Genomic DNA, 20,373 nt, shown 5'->3' with positions numbered 1-20,373 from the left:
GACATTCCTGTGAGGACCCAGAAGATCAGGCAAGGCCAGACACTCTGAAAAGAAAATAGTGCACACACAACACATGGGACACAGTAGCAAGTCTGCTCTGCAGTCACTTTCAGCAAGAAGCAAACACTGACACTGCAAGTTCATGAACAAAGGGCTCTCACTGAACATGGTTTGCTGAGATGCTCTCTCAATCCCAATTCATCGCTATGTTCTCCTCGGTTCTCTCAACTATTCCCTCTTCTCAGCCACCAACAGACCTGGGGTATTTTTAGCTGATCATGAACATGCCAGCTTGGTACTGAGTTCCCCGTAATGACAGAGCCCTTTCTTCCTCTGCACGTAGTCACACCTATCATTCAGAACCATCCACAGGAGATTGCTGCGCTGAAGTTGCACCACTGACCTCTCCTGAATTGATCTCTGTACTTAGTGTTTCACTAATCCATTCAAGAATTTTTATTGAGTCCTTACCATGTGCCAGGCCCTGTTCAAGGCACTGGGGGATGGAGCAGTCATAGACATAAACAACCTGCTCTTATGCGGCTTACATTCTAGCTATGGGAAACAGATCAGATGCAAAAAAAAAAGGCAAATGATACCGAAAATTTCTGGGAACAAACACCATTTAGAAAAATAAAACAGGGTATGATGATGGACAGACGGCGGTGCAAAGTGCCCTCTTACTTTAGCAGAGGCCTGAAGAAAGTGAGGCAAGAAAACATCCATGCATTGGGAGAATCACTTCACAGACAGACAGAGCACAGACACAAAGGTCTGAGCAGAGGCATCGTAGTGTGTTGGGAAGCCAGCAGAGCAGAGCATACGAAGGCCTGGAGCAGCAGCAGGGCTCAGAGAACACACAGGAAGCAAGATCATCAGGACCCTGGACAGCACACCCCGAACGGGATGAAACACCACCTGAGAGTTCTAAGTAAAAGAATGACATGATCTGAATTTTGCTTCAGAAGAATCACTCTGGCTGCTCTCTGAGGAACGACTGTAGGGAAGCAAGGACTAGAAGCTGGGAATTAAGCTATGAAACTAGGGCAGCAGTCCAGAGAGAGAGTAAGGGTGATGGACCAGGGGAGGAGACACGGAATTCAGGATAGACTGAAGGTAGAGCCAACAGGCTTTGTTGTTGGAATGAATGGAGATGTGGGCAAAGGACTCACATACACAGGATGGCAGTCCTTGGAAAGGGCCTGCGTTGGCACCTGGGAATGTGGCTGTAACAGTAACCACCAGATATAAAACCTTCCCAAAATATGAGTAACCTGCTGTGTTGAAACTGTTGTACAAACAGTATGGTTTATGTCAAAGCTCCTAGTTTCTCTCTGGGAGTCTGGAAGTTGCGTATGTGCCATGCAGAGAGTGCCCAGCCCCCAATAAAAACCTGGGCACTGAGTCTGCAATTAGTTCCCTGGCAGACAACACCAGGCATGTGTTGTCACACTTCTCATGGGAGGAATTAAGTCTCCCATGGGATACTCCAGGATTGGACTTGAGGAAGCTTTGGGCCTGGGTTTCACTTCACCCATTCAGCTTCTTTCTTTGCTGGTTTTGCTTTATGGCTTTTCACTGTAATAAACCGTAACTATGAGCACAGCAATTTCAGAGCTCTGTGAGTCCCAGCAATTTACCTAACCTGGGGGTCGAGCTGGGAACCCTGACACAGAGGCATGAGAAGCAACTTCTGGCTTCAGGACAATGCCAAGGTTTCTGGCCCAAATCGCTGTTCTTTATTTGTTCTTTCCACCTGCTGCAAATCTCTGAACAGCTTACTTAGAATTTTAAACACAATAAAAACAATCAAGCACTTTCATTTCTTTAAGGGATAAAAATGAATAATGGATTTTAATGATGTTTTAAATAACATTCTTTCCTTGCAGTTACAAGGTGTGGTCATGAATGAAGTAGCGTAAGGGCATGGTGTCCTTGATAAGGAAAATACTGTATTTCAAAATTAACTGGCAAATTAGGAACTGCAATTTTTCATTTGTAAGATCTTTTTGATGTATATATGAGCTGTCAGTGAAACTTGTATAATTTAACATTTTCAGATAAGAAGGGTCAAAAATGTAGATTGCAATTTACAAAAACTGCAGAGAATGAAAAGTAATAGTAGTTATAGAAGGCTTCTGAATGTCTGACACAGGAAATATTCCATTAATTATAATTAGACTTTGATTTTCAAGTCTTCCTTGGCTCTGTTTTTAAATTTTAACTAAATTCCCCATAATCCGTTCCTAGTACCTTAGTAAACACTAGTGAATTAGTAAACTAAAGCATTAGTGAACCACTGGCTGAAATACTGAATGAGCTCTGTAATAGCTTTGGTTTTTAATGACAAAAACAAACTGAGAGAAAGCCATCCTAGTGCTTCTTTCTGAAAACAAAACTAAAAGATTTTATTGCCTTTGGGGCATTTTACTTTGATAGTAGGATGCGTCATAAGTTAATCAAATGACAGCTTGCAAAAGTTACAGTAAGTGGAAAACAACAATAACAACAACATTGCGACACCATGCTGACCAGTGCAGTCAACTCTCTGTTTTTCCAGAGCAAGTAAGTGGTAATACATGGATTATTTCAACAAATCTATTAGGTCTCTAAGCAATGAGAGTGGCTTTCAGGGGGAAAAAAATTACTTCATTATTTATTTTTCAGTAAAATGTGTTTTTTAATCTTCTTCCTCCTTTTTTGGTGCCCATTTCATTAATTGTCTTTCTAGCATATTTACATTTTGAAGATCATTGCATTTTCCTAATAAGGGAGGTCAGAATTCGCCATAAGATATGGTATCCAAAAGCTTTTCAAGTGTTCTCTCAAATCAAGGGTAAATAACTGCAGGAATATTAATTATGGGCTTGTTTTTACACTATTACTGTGTATATTCATGACAGACTGGGGATTCTGCACATTAATGCTAGCAGATTGCACTTACAGAGATACACAGATACCAATGCAGACATGTAAAAATATTCCCCAAAAGAGACAAACACTGCAGCATAAAGAGATTCATTCTATCAAAATACCCATTTTATCTCAAGTGTAACAATAATGAATGGACTAGCTTTGAAATACTACTTATCTCCACCATTAAATGCACTTAGCTTTGACTTCTGACTCATAACTGCTGAACACTATGGCAATTCTCCATAACAACATGCATCTCAGGATGACCCATGGATGAATCCAAACATACAAGTCTTTTACTATAATCAAAGTAATAGAAATAAGGTTGCCTGCTAAGAAATGGTGATGATGACAGTGATAACAGAGAAAAAATTATATGTGTTATTTTTAGACTCTACAGGAGAATACTGCTTTCTGAAATTTATAAAAACTTGAGATAGAAGATTTCTCCTGTTTTTATTAAAGTGAACCTCATCCCACACCCCCATGAAATTATCTGAACTTTAATTACCTCCATATAAACAGAATAACTATTATCTTACACCTTATTTTTTACCTCTAGCCTTCAAAACCATGACAGAGTAAAAAAATCTCTGTTGTTTTAAGCCACCCAGGTTGTGCTAATTTATTACAACAGTCTCAGGAACTAATATAGTGGTTGTTCTCATGATTTCAAAATTAAATGTAAAAATAAATATCATTCCATACAAAGAATGGTAAGGAAAGTAAAGCTGCCCATTTCTTCTTCGTCAAATTAAAAACATTTATAACAGTGCCTCACAGGCTTTAGGAACATATAATTTACAATTCAGCCAATTTTCATTTGTTAAATGCCCATTCCATACATCCTCCCTTCTGGTATGCCCTGCAAAAAACAGAAAATACTCAGTATCTACTTTTAAAGCACCTATAAATTATGAACAAAATATTGGGTGTGATGATAATTCTCAGATACTCCATTAAAATAAGAGTCTGAATTCAAACAGGAAAATGTCAGAGCAAGAGAAGAAAGTAATTATATTTTGGGAAGATGTAAACAGATTATTAAACCCTGGAATCAGGTCAACAGCAGCTGGCAGAGTAGCGATCAATAAATGTTTAATGAATTAGTTAATAAGTAGTTAACAATATATTAGGATTATTAATGTTTATGCCTCAAGTCTTAGTATTCATAGTTCTAAATTAAGTCTGCACATCCAATTAATCTATATTAACCTGAAATATTTTAAATCAGTGAGTTAAATACATATATGTCCATTCAAGAATTCACTTATTTATTTCACAAACATGCGCTGAGTACTACAATACCCAAGGAGTTATGTTTGGCTAACGGATTCAACACTGTACAAGAAAGGTATGGTCCTGGACTTCCTAGAGTAGAAAGATGGGCGTTACACAAAGACTCACGCAGTTAAGTGTTATTGTGACCCGGGTGACCAGACAGAACAGAGCACACCTAGTGGAGCCCATGCTCACCCAGGGCAGGGCCAAGGGCAGGGAAGGCTTCCTCTAGAGTTTATATTTGCAGTTGAAATATGAGTAGGAGATTAACAGAAAGAACAAAGTAAGCACAAAGGGCATTTGGAGAACAGGGAAAGGCCCGTGTGTAAGCAGCCCCGCTCACAGCGGAGGGCACACCATGACTTAACAGTGTAAGACTGTGCAGGGGGCACCATGAAGTGCCCCTGGCTGGGACTTCTCAGAAGGACATGGGCACCTCCCCCTACAGTCCAATACAAGATCCCTTTTAGTGGGGCTGCCAGAATAAAATGGCAGACTGAAAACCCTCACTGATTTTACTCCTTCCTAAACTCTAATCAAAACTACAGTGAAATTTCTTTTTAAGACACACACATCTTTAAGCAGCAAATGTTTGTAAGCTAAAACGCATATGAGCAAGAAGTAACTAATTTAACATATTCAACAGAGCCAAATCCCAAGCCTTCAGCAGAAAGTCAAGGAACCTACCCAAGAAGACTGCAGAATCTCTGGAGGGTGGGAAGCCGGCAGTGACACCAGGTGTGCCTGAAAGCCAGGGTGAACAGGAGATGATAAAATAAGATGTGTGGGGGTTGTCTGGGAAGCAGGCAGACCCCTAGGCATGCTCCCCACTGCACTCTAAAAAAAAACCTAGTGTCCCCCAGTGTCCTCTTACCATGACAGTCAGGTGGTCCAGAGTCTGAGGGGTGGCCACAGAGGCCCTCAGCCCTACAACACTGGTGGCTGGACCTCGAACTGCCCAGTGGGAAGCTGAAAATCTCCCCCTGGGAAATCAGCTAAAGAGGTAAAATCACCACACAAAGCTGCAGCCCTCCAGAGTCAGCCCCGACCCACCCTGCACAGAGCTTTCTAATCCCCTCTCTCACTCAGATTTTCAGATATGTGAGGAAAGACAGAAACCAAAAGCAACGTGGAGGAAACAAGTTATTCAGGGAGAAAAAACTTTAAACATTAATTCCAACAAAATATACTCATGCCTCTAGGCTGTAAGAACAGTAGGCTATGTACAGAGCACTCAGAGAAAAGACACCAAACACGTGCTCGTAAAAGCGTGAGAGCACAAATACGCTGGGAAAATTTCTGACAGTGGAGCAAATGCACAAGGAAATGAAAAATAGAATTGAGGGAAAAAAAAGTAAAGGCCTATCAGGACTAAAATATCCACACAGCCAAAGACCAAGAATAAGTGAGATAAAAAAGGAGGTAGAATACATCATTTTAGAAGAAATATCCCAAAATGAAAAGCAGGAATTGCAGATACCCCAAGTAGCCAGCATGAAGATTACTTTGGTATACCCACCAAATTGTGAAATTTATAACAGTGGGGAAAAAAAGCATCAGATTCCAGAGAAGGAAAGAAAGAATGGAGCCATACCTCTACATTCTTAAAGTGACAGCTACACTCAAGTGACATTCTATACTCAAACAAGCTATCGGTGAGGCATGAGGATGGAATAAAGACATTTTCACTCATGCAAAGTGAGATGAAATGCTGGAGGCTACCATCCTGAAGGCGGTCTGCCACGTCTCGCCATCTTTACAACCTGAGGACAGAATGCCCAAGTGAGCCAGCCCGAGGCGGGTGTCAACATGTGGCTTATTTTGACCATATGCTAAGCAAGTTCCCAGTCTGCTCTAGGTCCAGTCTCCTGAAGCAGACAAGAACATTCAATTCGCTGCTCAGAAATGTGTATGGGTCTGTCCCTGGAACTGGAGCAACTGGAGCAAGCCATAAAAGCAGAAAATACAAACCCATGCCTCCTGTCCATACCTGCAGTTCATGCGACAACGTTGGCAGATGACCTGATGGTGACAAACCCTAACTTTCTTAAGATTGGCTCATGGCTTTGCCTACTCAGTCCTCTTATAAACTGAGGAAAAGTGAAGCCAGCTTATGACCCAAACACTGTCCAGTTCTTCCCCTCCAAAGGGCAGGTAAACCGCCTCTACTGCAAGCACTAGGGTCAAGCTTGCATCTTACTTGGCTAAAAGTAAATAACAGAACACTTAGGAAAACACACAGGTAGTAACACTACAAAGACAAGCAAGGAAGTGATTAACACAAAAAGCAGGGTGCTGGGCAGCCCAGCAGAGCCAGGACAGGATGGGGAAGGCTGTGTGGCAGGCAGGCTTCTGACTAACCAGCAGCCAGACAAGAGGGTGGGTGTTTGCCTTTTCTTTATTTTATTTACTCTTTGAACTCCTCGCATGTGTATAATCTATTTTGAAATAAATTAATTTTTTCAAGGGTGAGGGACATTATTAGATTTATACATTTAAAATGTCGCTAAGGCCGCAGTGGGGAGTGTGGACACGGACTGCAGGGGTGAAGGGAGGCGTAAGGGAGGTGGCATCGAAAAGAGGCAATGGAGCAGCAGGTTACAACAGAGGGAATGCTGTTTATCTTTACTGGTGTTGGCTTTTGCAGGGGGAGGGTATTATTAGGAAAGGAAGGGAGGGAGGGATGGTAGAGGGAAGGGAAGTATTTGGTCAGTTAGCAAAAAAAAACAGCAACCTACCACCCGCACTGCTTATCGCACAACAGCATGTTGTATGCACAGTGTCCTCCAGCCCAGGAGACTCCAAACACTGCACAAGCCATCACCCAAATAAATGGCAGAACATAATTCTATAGCTAATTTCGAAACAGAGCTTTATTAAGTCCAATCTGACAAACAAGAAAAGTGCTGACAGGTTTGCCAGGATGGGTTAAAATTCTGAGGATTTCATCGTAAGGAAATTCAGGAAGCCACAGCCCCGCCTAAGCCTCACACTCTTGGCCGCATGTGGCCCCTGAACACCATTTTAATTCCACTTTCCGCATGAATCCTGTGGCGCGCTGCAGAAATGTGGCCTCTTGGAACTGCAACGCAAGTTCACGTCTGTCCACAACAGCCCCATGTAGAACTGTTTAAGGAAACGAACAGTGTGGGGCAGCCTTCCCACATATTCATGTTCCACGTAAGAGGAGCCCGTTTTGTGATTTCCTCTGACCTGTATGGATCATTTCCTGCCCAGAACTTAATATTCTGCCATACAAGTTATAAGCATAATTTTAGAAGTGTTAAGAACCTGGCTGATCCATTTCATGCTACATGTTCTTTCATCTTCTGTGGGCACCAAAAAAAAGGCCAAAACCCATGAGATACCCAGGCAAGTTTCCTAGGCATCAAGAAAATTGAGCCATCAAGAGAAGCATCATTTTCTATTCTTTTTGCCAAACTAATACCAAAAATAGACTTTGTATATTTTCTTTTGTTTCTTTGATAAGGGCTGCGGGAGTGAAAAAGTGAGAGTTCTATAATCATACATTTAGAGAAATATATTTATACAATTGGAGAAAACCAGTAAACCTAAAGAATTTCAACCAGTTTCTTGTAATATTGAGTATTTGTGAAGATTACATTAACACATCAAAATGGAACAGAGAACATTTTAAACATTAAAAATGGAAAGTGGCCCAGGAGGTAGCTTTTTAAGCAATGGGAAATAATTTAATGTAACAAGCTTTTTACATGGTTTGTTCTTGAAAAAAGTAGACAAATTGCTATGAATCAACGTCTTACCTTAAATACTTCCATTGGAAGAGGAAACTTTGCAGCATCAATAAGGGATTTTTCCAGAGCACATTTCCATTCAGAGGCCATCTTCAAAGGATAGATTTCTGTATCAACAGAAACCACATTAAGTTTAAGGACTGAAGTGTTCTGCCGGCTGGTTCTTTCTTGAATTTTATCTTCCTGGGATTTCCTAAGAACTTGGCATGCTTAGCAACCATAAGAACTCACACCCTGACCGCCATAAAAGGCCACCTGCTAAAGGGATTTTCTGAAGTTAAAGAGCAACTTGAGGTTCTGCGCTGAGAAATGAAGAATGCACTTAATAGGGCTCTTCTTTAGGGAACATCTGCATGCACGCAGTCGGCGTTCTCTAAGTAATTTAATGGTATAAATCACATCAGCAACATCTCAGTAAACCGCTACCCTAAATCCCATACATCATGGGGGAACTAATATTCACTGATGAAGAACTTATTATGTGGTAAATTTCTAAACTAGAAACGATTCTTGTCTGGCATTTTCAGTTATTGCTACCTATTTTTCACTAAATCTCCAAGCTCTCATATGCTAAAAATAGTCCACAGAAGTCAGACAATTATTAAAAGGTAAATTAAAATTTACCAGCCCAGTTTAATATTTACACCTGAAATGCTGCTAACACACCACATGTTGACCATATTTTTCCCCGGAGGGTTGTGTGGGGAGAGAGATTTACCAATGCAGGGGACACCATCTGAATGCAAAGTTGAAAGAAAAAAATGTGCTGAGCACTGTTTTTACCAATTGCTGAAACTGCAGAGCAATTTTATGACCTGATCTCAATGGATTTAAGACCTTATCAAAACAGAGTTTGCAGAGGGACTCACTTGAAGAAGATATGTTTATACCTTCCCTATATCAACCCAGCCTACTTCAGAGAGACAGCCAGGATATGAATATGAATTTAAACACAGTTAAAAGGCAACATTAAACCTTTGGGGCTCTATTTTTAATTTCTTGCATGTCTGCTTTTTAGCATGCAGCCATGTATTTTGATGTTCATAGCTTTTGAACTCACCTTGAGCTTGAAGCTCCTATGTTTTAGCATCTTATTTAGCCTTTCCAGACAAGCCTAATTATGGCAGGTGGAAGATACCACCAGTGGGAGCCTAGTTCCCAGTGCGCTGCCCACTGCCATTCATCGCCAGTTACACGAAGCCACATTGAGGGTTCCTAATGACAAAATAGGCTCCTCTTGTGTATATCATCTATAATCCTTTCTAGCATCTTATTTATATTATTCTACCACTGAGAAAAATTTTTTTCCAAATTGGCATTGCTACATCAGAATAAAAACAGAGTAATTCTTCTTAGTCACTCCTGAATTGATTTGGGGAACATAGTGAGGCCCAGTAAACACTTCTGCTGAGAATGAATGAATGGTGGGAAGGGGGATGTTGAAGGAGAAATCCCACAAAAGGTCTCACCAAGCAGAAAGAGGGACCAGTTCTCGGAGCCCTACAAATTGTCCCGAGAAGGTGAGGAGCATGCCCTGGAAGCCACCACTGGCTCAGCTCAGGGGCACAGCATCTAGGTCTCAGGGAAGTGGGGCGGGGGCTATAGGAGGCAGAGCCTGAAGGACACCGACTGTAGCAGCTCAAGAGGGGTCAGAAGGGAAGCACCCAACAAGGGCTGAGACTTCCTGGGAAGACAAGAGCAAATTCACTTTTCCAGGGATCTGAAAGCAGGCTAACAGGGAGTTCAACCCTGGCATGGTTGTGAAAGGAGAACCAGGTCACCAGGAAGGATGGCAATTTCCAAAGACAGAACCGAAGGAAGGGTCTACAGATGCAACTGGTGAGAAAGGGCCCCTGGAGACCCCCCCGAGCTCCCACTTCTGTAACTGAGGCCTTGGGGAATCCCATGGGACAGAGAAGAGGGTATAAGAAGAGTGGTTTAAAAAAACCCACTCAAGGCTAGAATGAGGAAATCCAACAGTAACAGGATCAGACCCCCCCAGCCAGAACTGAGGGGGTGACATGCAGACCCCAGCAGGAGGCCACAGCCCTTCCTGACACCATGTTCACATACACAGGCAAAGTAGGTCTGGGCTGCCACGTCATCCCAGAAAGCTGTGCCTATGGGCCACCTGATGCCATCGCTCCCCACCAAATCAGAGACAAATGGATAAAAAGCCTGGAGTGATGGCCTGAATGTTTGTGTCCCCCCTAAACTCATACACTGAAATCCTATCCCCAGTTGGATTAGAAGGTACAGTCTCTGGCAAGCTTTCAGGTGATGAGAGCAGAGCCCACACGGTCAGGCCAGTGTCATTTTTTAAAGGGACCCCAGAGAGCTCCCCTCCTCCCTCCAGATGAGGGTATAGCAAGGAGACACCCTCTATGAGCCAGGAAGTGAGCTCTCAGCAGACAAGTAGAATCTACTGCACCTCATCTGGACTTCCAGCCTTCAGAACTCTGAGGAACCAATGTCTGTTGTTTGTAAGCCCCCCAGTCTGTGGTGTTCCCAGTACAGAAGCCTGAAGGGACAGAGACACCAGGTTCTACGTGATTTTTGTCTCTGTGCTACAATCTTAAGATTCTTTGTCTTCTTTCTGAGCATTTTAAGTCCTAATGTGGAGTGTCACCCCAGGGCAAGGTGTACTTCTCATGTAAGGTGAACATCACCTCAGTGTTGTCAGTGTGCTCAACCACATGCAGAAGCTAAACACCTAATGGCTTCAATAAGCAGAGAACAATATTTTGTGTGTGTGTTTGTTTCATTAGATGGAGAGGCATTTGGTTACGCTGGCAAGTTTATGGACAATAAATAGCGCCATTAAAAGAACATAAAATATTTTCTTAAAATGATTGTATTGCAGGTAATTTAATAGAGTGTATCATGTCAATTTCTGATTGTGCGAAAGCAATAAGCAATTAAAATCTGTCCTGATTCATCCTTAACTGGAAGCCTAAGTGAAAATGATACTCTCTGATCATGCCAGCATTTGGCTAGCTACTTCCCAGTGCATGCTGACACGGTGCAGTGCACGGAATCCTCTCACAGCCTCAGATTAAAGGAAGGCCTGGAGGGGTGATCTTCCCAAGGTCCCCACCCCTTCCCTCTCCACCAGGCTCTTAACAGTGAGGAAAGACTAATCTATCATTAACAGACAATGAAAAGTGCTATGAACTGAACATCTGTGTTCCCCCAAATGCATATATTAAAGCCCTAATCCCGCACTGGGATAGTAGCTGGAGGTGAGGACTTCGGGAGATCATTAGGATTAGATAAATCATGAGATGAATCGAATAAGAAGCCCGGTGCTCTGGAATGAATGTGTGTCCCCCCAAAATCCATGCATTGAAATCCTAACCCCTGAGGGTGTTGGATTAAGAGTGGGATCCCCATAATGGGATTAGGGATCAGTGCCCTTATAAGAGGAGACACCAAAGGGAGTGCTCTGTCTCTCCCCATCTTTCTCCACGGGCTCCTAAAGAAGAGGCCATCTGAGCACCCAAGCAAGAAGATGGCCATCCACAAATCAGGAAGAGAGCTCCCACCAGAACTCAACCATGCCAACACCTCATCTTGAAATCCACACTCCAGAACTGTGAGAAAATAATTTGTGTGTCGAAGACTTCTGTCAAGGGGGTTTTTTGTTACAGCAGCCCGAGGTGACTCATACAGAAAGCAACAACTCTTCTTGGACTAAGAAACAGTTCAACAAGGATGCATCTAAACTACTAAAAAATTAAGAAAAGAGGGGGAAAAAAAGCTTGGTAAAAGATTTTGAAGAAAAAACACAGAACAAATCTAGAAGTAGAGATGAAAAAAAACTCAATTTCATCTTTTTAGATTCTGCAAAAAACATGTAAGACTATCTGCTTTCTAAACATCCAAAAATGTGAAAGCAGGCATTAAATGACCCCTGATCTCAACAATTTACTTAAATTTAGAAAACCAAATATAACTACAATGTTCTGATCACAGATGGAATACCCAGAAAATGCCGATCCCTTGCAGGACTCCAAGCACCTAGCAGCAAAGCAAATGTGTAATTGTCCCCAGGTTACAGATGAGCAACAGGCTCCAAGGTGGAGCAGCTCTCAGGGCTCCATAGCTAGTGGCAAAGGGGAAGGAAAAGCCAATCTGGACCCTGACTCCAAGTCCACGTTCTTTTTAGTTTGCCAGGTTTCTCAAGCTTGAGTCACATGCGGCCCCTTTTAAATTAATGAAAATGACTGTGAACTCCACAGAGCATATTCTTGTGCATCTTACATGTCCTGGAGCCATCCTGGGGGCTAAACAAGGGATCTCATCAACAAAGAGCATCTCTCCTTGCTCTGACCCTGTTTACAAAAACTCTCCTAAAACACCAGGAGCAAAGAGGACAGTGCAGCCCTCGCCATCTTTGGGGTGTCTTCGTTCTGGGCCTCCTTTCCAAGTTGGCTTCTGAAGCCTGGTTGATTACTTGGCTCCTAGAAGGTGGACTTGGATGGTTCCTTCCTTTCCTAGATTTTATTCCATCAATTCATTTGACAAACATTTTCTGAGCCAGTACCAGGTACTGGGAACATAGCAGAGACTGAGACAGAGATTTTCAGTTAGACTGGCTACTAAACGCCCATCACCAAAGGTGTGACTGAAGTAAGGGAGTGGGCCACACCAGCATCTGGAAAAACTGAATTCCAAAAGAGGGGGCATGCTCAGTAAGCAGCGGGACCAGCGACCAGTGTGCCAGAAAATAATACATGCAGGCATGTGTTAGGGACACACAGTTGGAGAAGGAGCTCCAGGTCTAACCCCAACATGCTGGCCACTCAGCACTGAAGAAAAGGCACTCCCAGGATTTCGGGTTTTCTCTTGATAAAGCCTGAATCACTAAGGATGATAGGAAGTGACTGGCCCATCCTTGATAAACTGTGTTTTACCATTCTCTATCCCCTTATCCTTTCTTTACTGAAACTGTATTCAACCTACTCCATCTGTGCCTACTGCCCCCTTGACATCCATGTATGAAGTGGGTGGCCTCTTTCCCTCTTTCTCACCTCCCACCCCAAGCTATTTCCTCCAATCCAGGCCCAAAGTGGAAATGCACCACAATGATATGTTTCCCACTGGTGTACTGGTGTATTAAAATGGGCACCTCTTCCCAGAGTTTTGGAAGTCTGACCATCTAGCTGATTCTACTACCTATTTCTATTACCTCCACTTGCACCAAACAGGTGAGAAACAGTGTGCCCTTCAAGGTGAACCAATTCCATTTGCATCAAACAGGTGAGAAACAGTGTGCCCTTCAAGGTGAACCAGTGAAACCAAGAGAAGAGTGAGGGTCATTCTCAGCAATGGGGTTGGCATCAGTGGGTACAAGGCAAAGAGGACATCAAGAGCAGGCTGAAGTCCCAGCTGACTCACCAAGTATACGCAGCACACCTATCAGCTTCCCTCCTCTGCCACACACCCAGCTCTACTTCTCCTTAACATGTAGCACACGTTTTATTGATCTAAGGGTCTTTAGGTGTAAGAAAAATAGCTTAATATTTTGTATGCAAGTCTGAAATATTGTCCCCACCTATATTTCAGTTAAGAGCATTACCTTCCAAGTTTTACAAGTTGCTCTGGGTTTTTTAATTAATTTACACAAACCCAAAGGATTGGTTTCTGTTCCCATGTGTAAAAAAAAGGTAATAACTGCCTCCTGAGCTTTTGTTCTGTTGAAAGTGGGTTTGTTCTTTATCAGCAGAATAAAATCCACTTTTTATCTTGTAGCTACTGCATTTGAAAAACTAAAAGTAACATCTGGAGTGTCTTTTCGTCTTTTATTTTCTTCCTGCCGTACATAATCTTTCCTGCCAACAATGTAAATGTTGGGAAAATAACTGTATGATGATGAATGCCCTTTCCAATGTCTTTAAACACTCCCATGGACCCTTCAGTGAAATGGACAGCTCATGTCCAAAAACTTACTAAGACAATTAAGCGCAATTTATTCTTAATCTTATAAAGACATCAAACTATCTAAAATGAGTAAGCTCACCTCACACAAATATCTCCTAAGTTTCTATGTGACACTTTCCATTTTTGCTTTTGAGTATGAGACCCATGATTTTGCTTTGCTATAAATTTTTAGGCTGGCAAATATATGTTTCTCCTAAAATTTATAAAGCAATTAGATACTAAGCTAAGATTTATACACCCAGCTTTCTGCAGAGTAAATTTCTCCTGTTAGGTGATGAATCCCAAGGCAGACGTGAGTTTAGATCTTTTACTCAGAACTCTCACAGACCCTCTGTCTGTCATCATATCCCAAATTACTCAGGGTAAAAATGGATTTTCCTGGCTGCTTCTCAAAATGCTGACAACAATAACACTAATAAAATACCACATTACATGTCTATACACCTGTCAAATTCAACACAAATGCAAACACATGACATATAGAACTAAGAAATTTTTTCAATTAAAGCCCCTGAGTAACAGAAAAGGGAAATATAACTCCTCAGCTTCATGTACTTAAAACTAACACTGGCAACTGATATGAGAGAAGGAATCTCAAGCTATTTTAATAAAGCAAAGAGCCAAGTCTTTGCTTCCAGTACTTGGGAAACTGACCAGAATGAAAATCAGCAATTTCTAGAAGAAATGAGTATTTCTTCCCTGGCATCTTTAATTCCATAGACTCCAACATTTTTGTTCTGAGGATGTCCATCAAAAAGTAAAGTTAGCAGGGGGGATGGGATAGAATGGGCGAGGGACCTGGGAATTTGAATTATAACACATTCCCCTACAAGCAGATGACCTTGGACAGGAACTTAGGCCCAGTCTCAAATCTTCTCAGCTGTAAAAAGGAAATATTCACACCAAACACACAGCACATTTTTGAAATCAAAATAAATAAAACAGCAGATGTGAAATCACCTGGCAGGTAGTAAACATTCAAGAATGGTTAGTTTGTAAACACTGAAATTTTCTCCCTGTTACGTATGTCAGAAAGCATAATGCACTATCCTATACAATTAAGTCTGAGGAAGGTCATTTGACAGTGCACCTGAAGCAGATTAAAATCTATGCTGTGCCAGGATAAAAAGCATAATGATTTTCTCTTTGCTATTTCCAGGACAGATCATATATGATAAGCATTTGGTTTGGATATTCAGATGGATGGATGGATGAGTAGGTGGGTAGGTGGATGATATAGGATGGATGTGCCAATGGATGGACAGAGATTTTGGAACCTAACTGCAAGACCATCAAAATTCCTAAAGAAAAAGGGAGAACACAACCAAGTCTCAATCTATTGTGTCTTTCATTTCTGAACCAGTGATTCCAAAGGAACTAGATTGACTTCTCCACAGACTCCAACACTGCTTTCTCCCTCCAGGACACTGTTCACTGAGGTTTTGAGTTCTATTATTTATAGAAAGTATTCTGAAGTTACAGTGCTTAATATTTGCATACAAACATGTACAAGATACCACACAGCTACTATATTTTCCAGAGACATATCCAGGAAAACATCACATCATCTTCTAAAATACTGCACAGGAGCAAAAGCTCTGGCCCTTACCTGAAGGTGGGTCCATTCTGTATTTACTCTCTTGACACCAACCAACTGGTCGAAGTCTGTAATCCAAGTAAAACAACCACTGGTCATAGGATTCAGTGTCCTCCAATCCCACATAGCGAAGGCGTAATCTTCCTCCAACATTTTCAATCACACTAACTATCCAGTACTGAAAAGGGTTCTGAGAATCCTGAAGTTCTATTAAGGAATCAACTGTAATGAGGTCTATAGGGCCTTTCCCTCGCAGAGGCTGTTTAAACAGAAGCAAAACTCCTTATTTTAAACTTTATTTTAAGGTTCTCATGGAAACAGATGACAGCAGAAGATAATATTTTTTCACACCATCATCCAAGCTATTGGCAAACAGTCTGGTGTCTCCACCCCCACCCTTTCCCCTGCCCCCACCCCCTCCCCGTCCTGCTCCTCCCACACACACTTCCATTTTATCCAACTCTGCATCCAACAACAAAAATCACAAGCAATTAGAAAATAACAGTTTTGCTAAATTCTCACCAAACAAATCACCCTTCCCAGATAAAATTGCATTTGTTAGAAATAAGTGTGCATTGAAGAAGAGTTATGACCAAATTTGCCTCAAGCTGGAAACACATGGTAGCAAAATGTCTACTTTTCCAATAGACAGATGTATCTACTATAAGGCTATCAATCTATACTGTGACTCAGCACACTTTTATCTTACAATGGCCACCACTCTAATAATCAAGACCCTCTCACACTCTGATTAGGTGAGTAAAGCGCATGTGTAGATATGTCTAATGCACATTAATGATTAGCTAAATTAGACTATTATGTAAACGTACTTCTACACATAACTCAACAGTTGGTTTAAAGAATGCACATAATTACTGCCCCACGTAAGCAGCCTTCTTAGCATATGTTAACACATGAAAAGGGTGTTTGTTCAGCTGGCCTTTGTAGGCAAATATGTCAAAAAAAATGAACAGAGTAAGACAATTTGTCCTTTGGAAAGGGTGAACAATCATCATTTTGATTTTTTAACTAAACAATTAAATCAGTAGCTATTAAGATATACATATACATCAGGCAAAATCTTCACAAAACCAAATCATGTAACTGTATGTTAGGCAGTGGTGCTCCAAAAGTATCAGTACCATTGATGAGAGGAGGGAGAATTACGGTTACCGTTAAAAGGATAATGAGTGTCAAAACCTGCATCACATTCCTTGTTATTCATTGTGTTTTCCCCTTTTGGGGAGCATTCTTCAAACAGATTTGGTAACTCAGTAATTACTTAGGACAGTATCTTTCTCATCCATTCTGTTCCATAATATGTAGTAAATATATTTAAATGTTTTATCATAAAATTATTTTTAAATGAACCACCAACACTGCAGATAAAACTTTTTCTTCAAATTACTTTAACCACATTTGTATATAGTTGGCCAGTTCTCCTGTTTTTATAAGGGAGGCTAATTCAGTTACTACTTAACACTATGCATGTTCCTATCTCAAGGTCATGCATCCAAAATGGTATAGTTAATGGAATCATTTATCAATATATTCAATACCATACTGGAGCACATACATGTTCAGTTGTCCCCTTTATGAAAAAGTTATTCTACAGGATTTTCTTTACATTCACTAGTATAGGATAGAGGTTTATATGTACAGGAGTGTGGGAAGACAGCCTAACACATTATTATTTTTAAATGCATTCATGTAGAAGCAAATTTTCCACTTATAGATTGTATTACAGATTAAGGTTCTTAATGCTATTTAGTCAGTAACCTAAGTAAGAAAAAAAACAGCCCAGGAAGCTACATGGCTCTGGTATCTGTGTGTACACGGGGCCTGCAGAAGGATATATGCAAAGGTGCCATTAGGTTTGAACTCATGTACTATGATGCTTCACACATAGAATAGCTGTATAACAACAATACATACACCTTCCAGGAGGTTGGCAGGTGCTGTCCGGGAACCAGTCAAATCACGAATGAGAAATTCCGTCCAGTCTGTATACTTCTCTTTTATTGCTGGCGAGACAAAGGAGAAAAAGCACACTTCAACAAAGCAGTGGAGTATCAAATAAGTTTAAAATCACAGCACTTTTCCTGTATGTGATTTTTTTCAATACCTCTCTAAATTTTAAGCACCATGCTCAAGTACTAAAATTTCAACAAATATGTTGACAAGGGGTGACTTCACACCAACCCCATGCCTGGATTTTGCTGGGCATCAAGGAGATTGAAGCATATGGGGCCCCAAAGTCTTAAAATCTATTTAGAGACTTCAGTGAACAACAAAGAAGATGTCATAAAGTATATAATTCAGGAGGTTCTGAGAAGAAAATAAATCAATGAGGAATAGAAGAATCACAGAAAACTTTTCAGGTAGGAAAATAAAACCAGGCTCTGAACTATATAAAAGGTCCATACAGGCAGAGAAAAGGAGGGAGGGATTTTCAGACAGACAGGACAGCAAAGACTAACAAGAATAAGTGAAATAGGAGAAAGAGAAAGACAGGGCACGCAGCAGCCAGACTCAGCGCAGTCCGGGAAATGAGGGCAAGTGGCAGGAATACTGGACAGTCCAGAAAAATCAATGTACACATTTTGTAAACAGGGACTCTCAGCACGAAATCAATCTGGAAATAGTTTGAAGACTTGAGTGGCCCCCGTAATGCTTTAGCAGCCACTAAGCCTTCATCAGCCTTCAGGTTGCCAGAAACATGCTGAAATTTCTTTTCTGTACTGGTTCAATTTTTTCTGTTGGTTTATGTATTTTTTATTCCTTTACTATCATTTAATGGAGTCTTGGGAGGAAGAAGTAAGCAGAAGTACTCAATCCATGGAAACACCGAGCCCACAAGAGAACAGGGCCTTCACAACAAGGTATTGAGCAGCAGCCTTTGACTTACCAGGAAAACATTCGTTAACACTAGCTTTGCTAAAGAAAAGAGGCAACCGTGGATCTTGAATTATAAATAGAAGCACTTACATTCACTATTAAGTATTAAAAAAGATCACAGAGTTCTTTCCCTTGGAGATTTTTAAAGGAAGGCATCTACATTAATTTTTCACATAAGGTTCAAATTAAATTGTTCCTACAGACAGAAGATCAGAAAATGATTCAACAGGATAGATAAGCTCCTACTGTGTATGATGGACTGCACTCCATACTACCGGGGTTCAAACATACAGACAAAATCATTCCTATCTTTAATAATAAATACACTCTAGATGACGACAGAACTTCTGAAGTCATGAAAATGACATGTATACATACACACACACATGAATACATTCCTTAGTATTTGTCATATACAGCTGGGAGGAACACGTTTCAACTTCTTAGGACTTTTCCAGTTGTAAAATACACTTGTATAATTACAAAAAGGAGTATTATTACTTTGCTCTGAAGAACACAGTTTAGCAAAGGCACTAAGCACTGTTGGAAGCAAAGACAGAGACAGTGATGACATAAGTGGTTTGAATACTGAGAATACTGTATACAATTAGAACATTCAATATCAATGCCATAATCATTAAAACTTTGGCCAGGATTTATGCAGACCCTTAAAAAGAAAGGCCTTTGCTACTTAATATTCAACACATTGCTTGGAGTTCTCCGCAATTTTGGGAATGAGATCAAGACAGTTACTTCTGTTGAAATTAGCTTATTATGGGGTCATTTGTGTGCCTTAAAGGCAACTACTTCACTGGGCAGTTGTAAGGACTAAATGAGAAAAAATATATAAACTTTCTAGGAGTTTCTGCCCAACTGATACAGTGTCAACTCTTGGAACAGTGAAGTATCCTTTGATAATGTAGTAAATCATTCCCTCTTTAACATGCAGTTTTCTTTTAGAAGAACTTATAAAATATCTCAAACTGATATTTTAACTACAGGCTAACAATTTCTTGAAATCCAAATATAACTTTTAATAAATGTGTATATTAGATCATGGACACATGGATCATTTATACCATTATTACATAATCACATAGTTAATATTTTATTAATTGGAAATAATTAGAATAAAAATTTCTTCCAGAGTATGATGATACTTCTTAGCCTTCTAATCTCTTAATTGGCCCTCCCTAACTTGGATATTAATGTTAATTTTGCATCTCCCAAACACTGATAAACTGGTACCCCCAAAAATAAAATCTGCCTTACAGAAAGTAATTCCTCACATAGACCGTTATGGGAATCCAATTCATTTTTTGACTCTACTCCTGTCCCCCCACATTATTATAAAATTGATCACCTGTTATACAGTAGTAAAATGCAACCTCTACGGTTAGACTTAGCAATAGCAATCTTAACACAGTAAGATACACCATGCACAAAGATCATTATTCCAGTCACTTGCTGATGTTTTTTATAAGAACAAGATTGACAGTGAATAGAGGATACACAATGTCTACATCAATGTGAATGTTTACACACACAGCTATTCATACTTATTTTTTAATTAGAGCACACTACAGTTCCAGTAATCTATGCTTCTTCACATCCAATCAAACCTTTGTACGTTATATGCAAAAGCACACAGATACAAGAAAAACAGCACACTTGAGATAATCATAAAACAGAATTTAAACCAGATTTCTTCACACCTATTCTCCAATCTGGCTTAAACAGTTGCTTTGCAACTTTTCTTTGTGTTAATCAAATTATTCCTACAATTCATGCAAGTCACATCTTACTGAAAAATGGCTTTACTGTATTTTACTTTGCCTGCTACATAAGCAAGGACCTCAGAACACAGCTATCTGCAGTAATGTTCTGCTGAGGCGTTTGGGGGGAATCATGTAATCTTGTTTGCCAGCTCCTCAGAAGGGTGTGCTGTGTCCCTAGGAAAGC

General features: G+C 40.6%; 1 protein-coding gene across 8 annotated transcripts in view; it reads right to left on the bottom strand.

The window, feature by feature from the left end:
• The window catches only part of SFMBT2 (Scm like with four mbt domains 2), a 214,821-nt gene that overhangs the window by 84,370 nt on the left and 110,078 nt on the right, over positions 1-20,373 (bottom strand). For 7 of the 8 annotated variants that reach the window (XM_073229358.1, XM_073229355.1, XM_073229360.1 and 4 more), the window contains 3 exons: positions 17,449-17,537; positions 15,526-15,772; positions 7,983-8,080 (listed from right to left, as the gene is read on the bottom strand). In XM_073229358.1, coding sequence (XP_073085459.1) covers positions 7,983-8,080; positions 15,526-15,772; positions 17,449-17,537 — 434 coding nt within the window. Of the gene's footprint in view, positions 1-7,982; positions 8,081-15,525; positions 15,773-17,448; positions 17,541-20,373 lie in introns of those variants that run through there. The other variant, XM_073229361.1, reaches the window with a different exon arrangement.

The sequence above is a fragment of the Manis javanica genome, chromosome 2 (genome assembly GCF_040802235.1).
Source record: "Manis javanica isolate MJ-LG chromosome 2, MJ_LKY, whole genome shotgun sequence".
Classification (NCBI taxonomy): domain Eukaryota; kingdom Metazoa; phylum Chordata; class Mammalia; order Pholidota; family Manidae; genus Manis; species Manis javanica.
The sequence above is the reverse complement of the archived record's forward strand: the minus strand, read 5'-3'. Positions and strand labels throughout refer to the sequence as shown.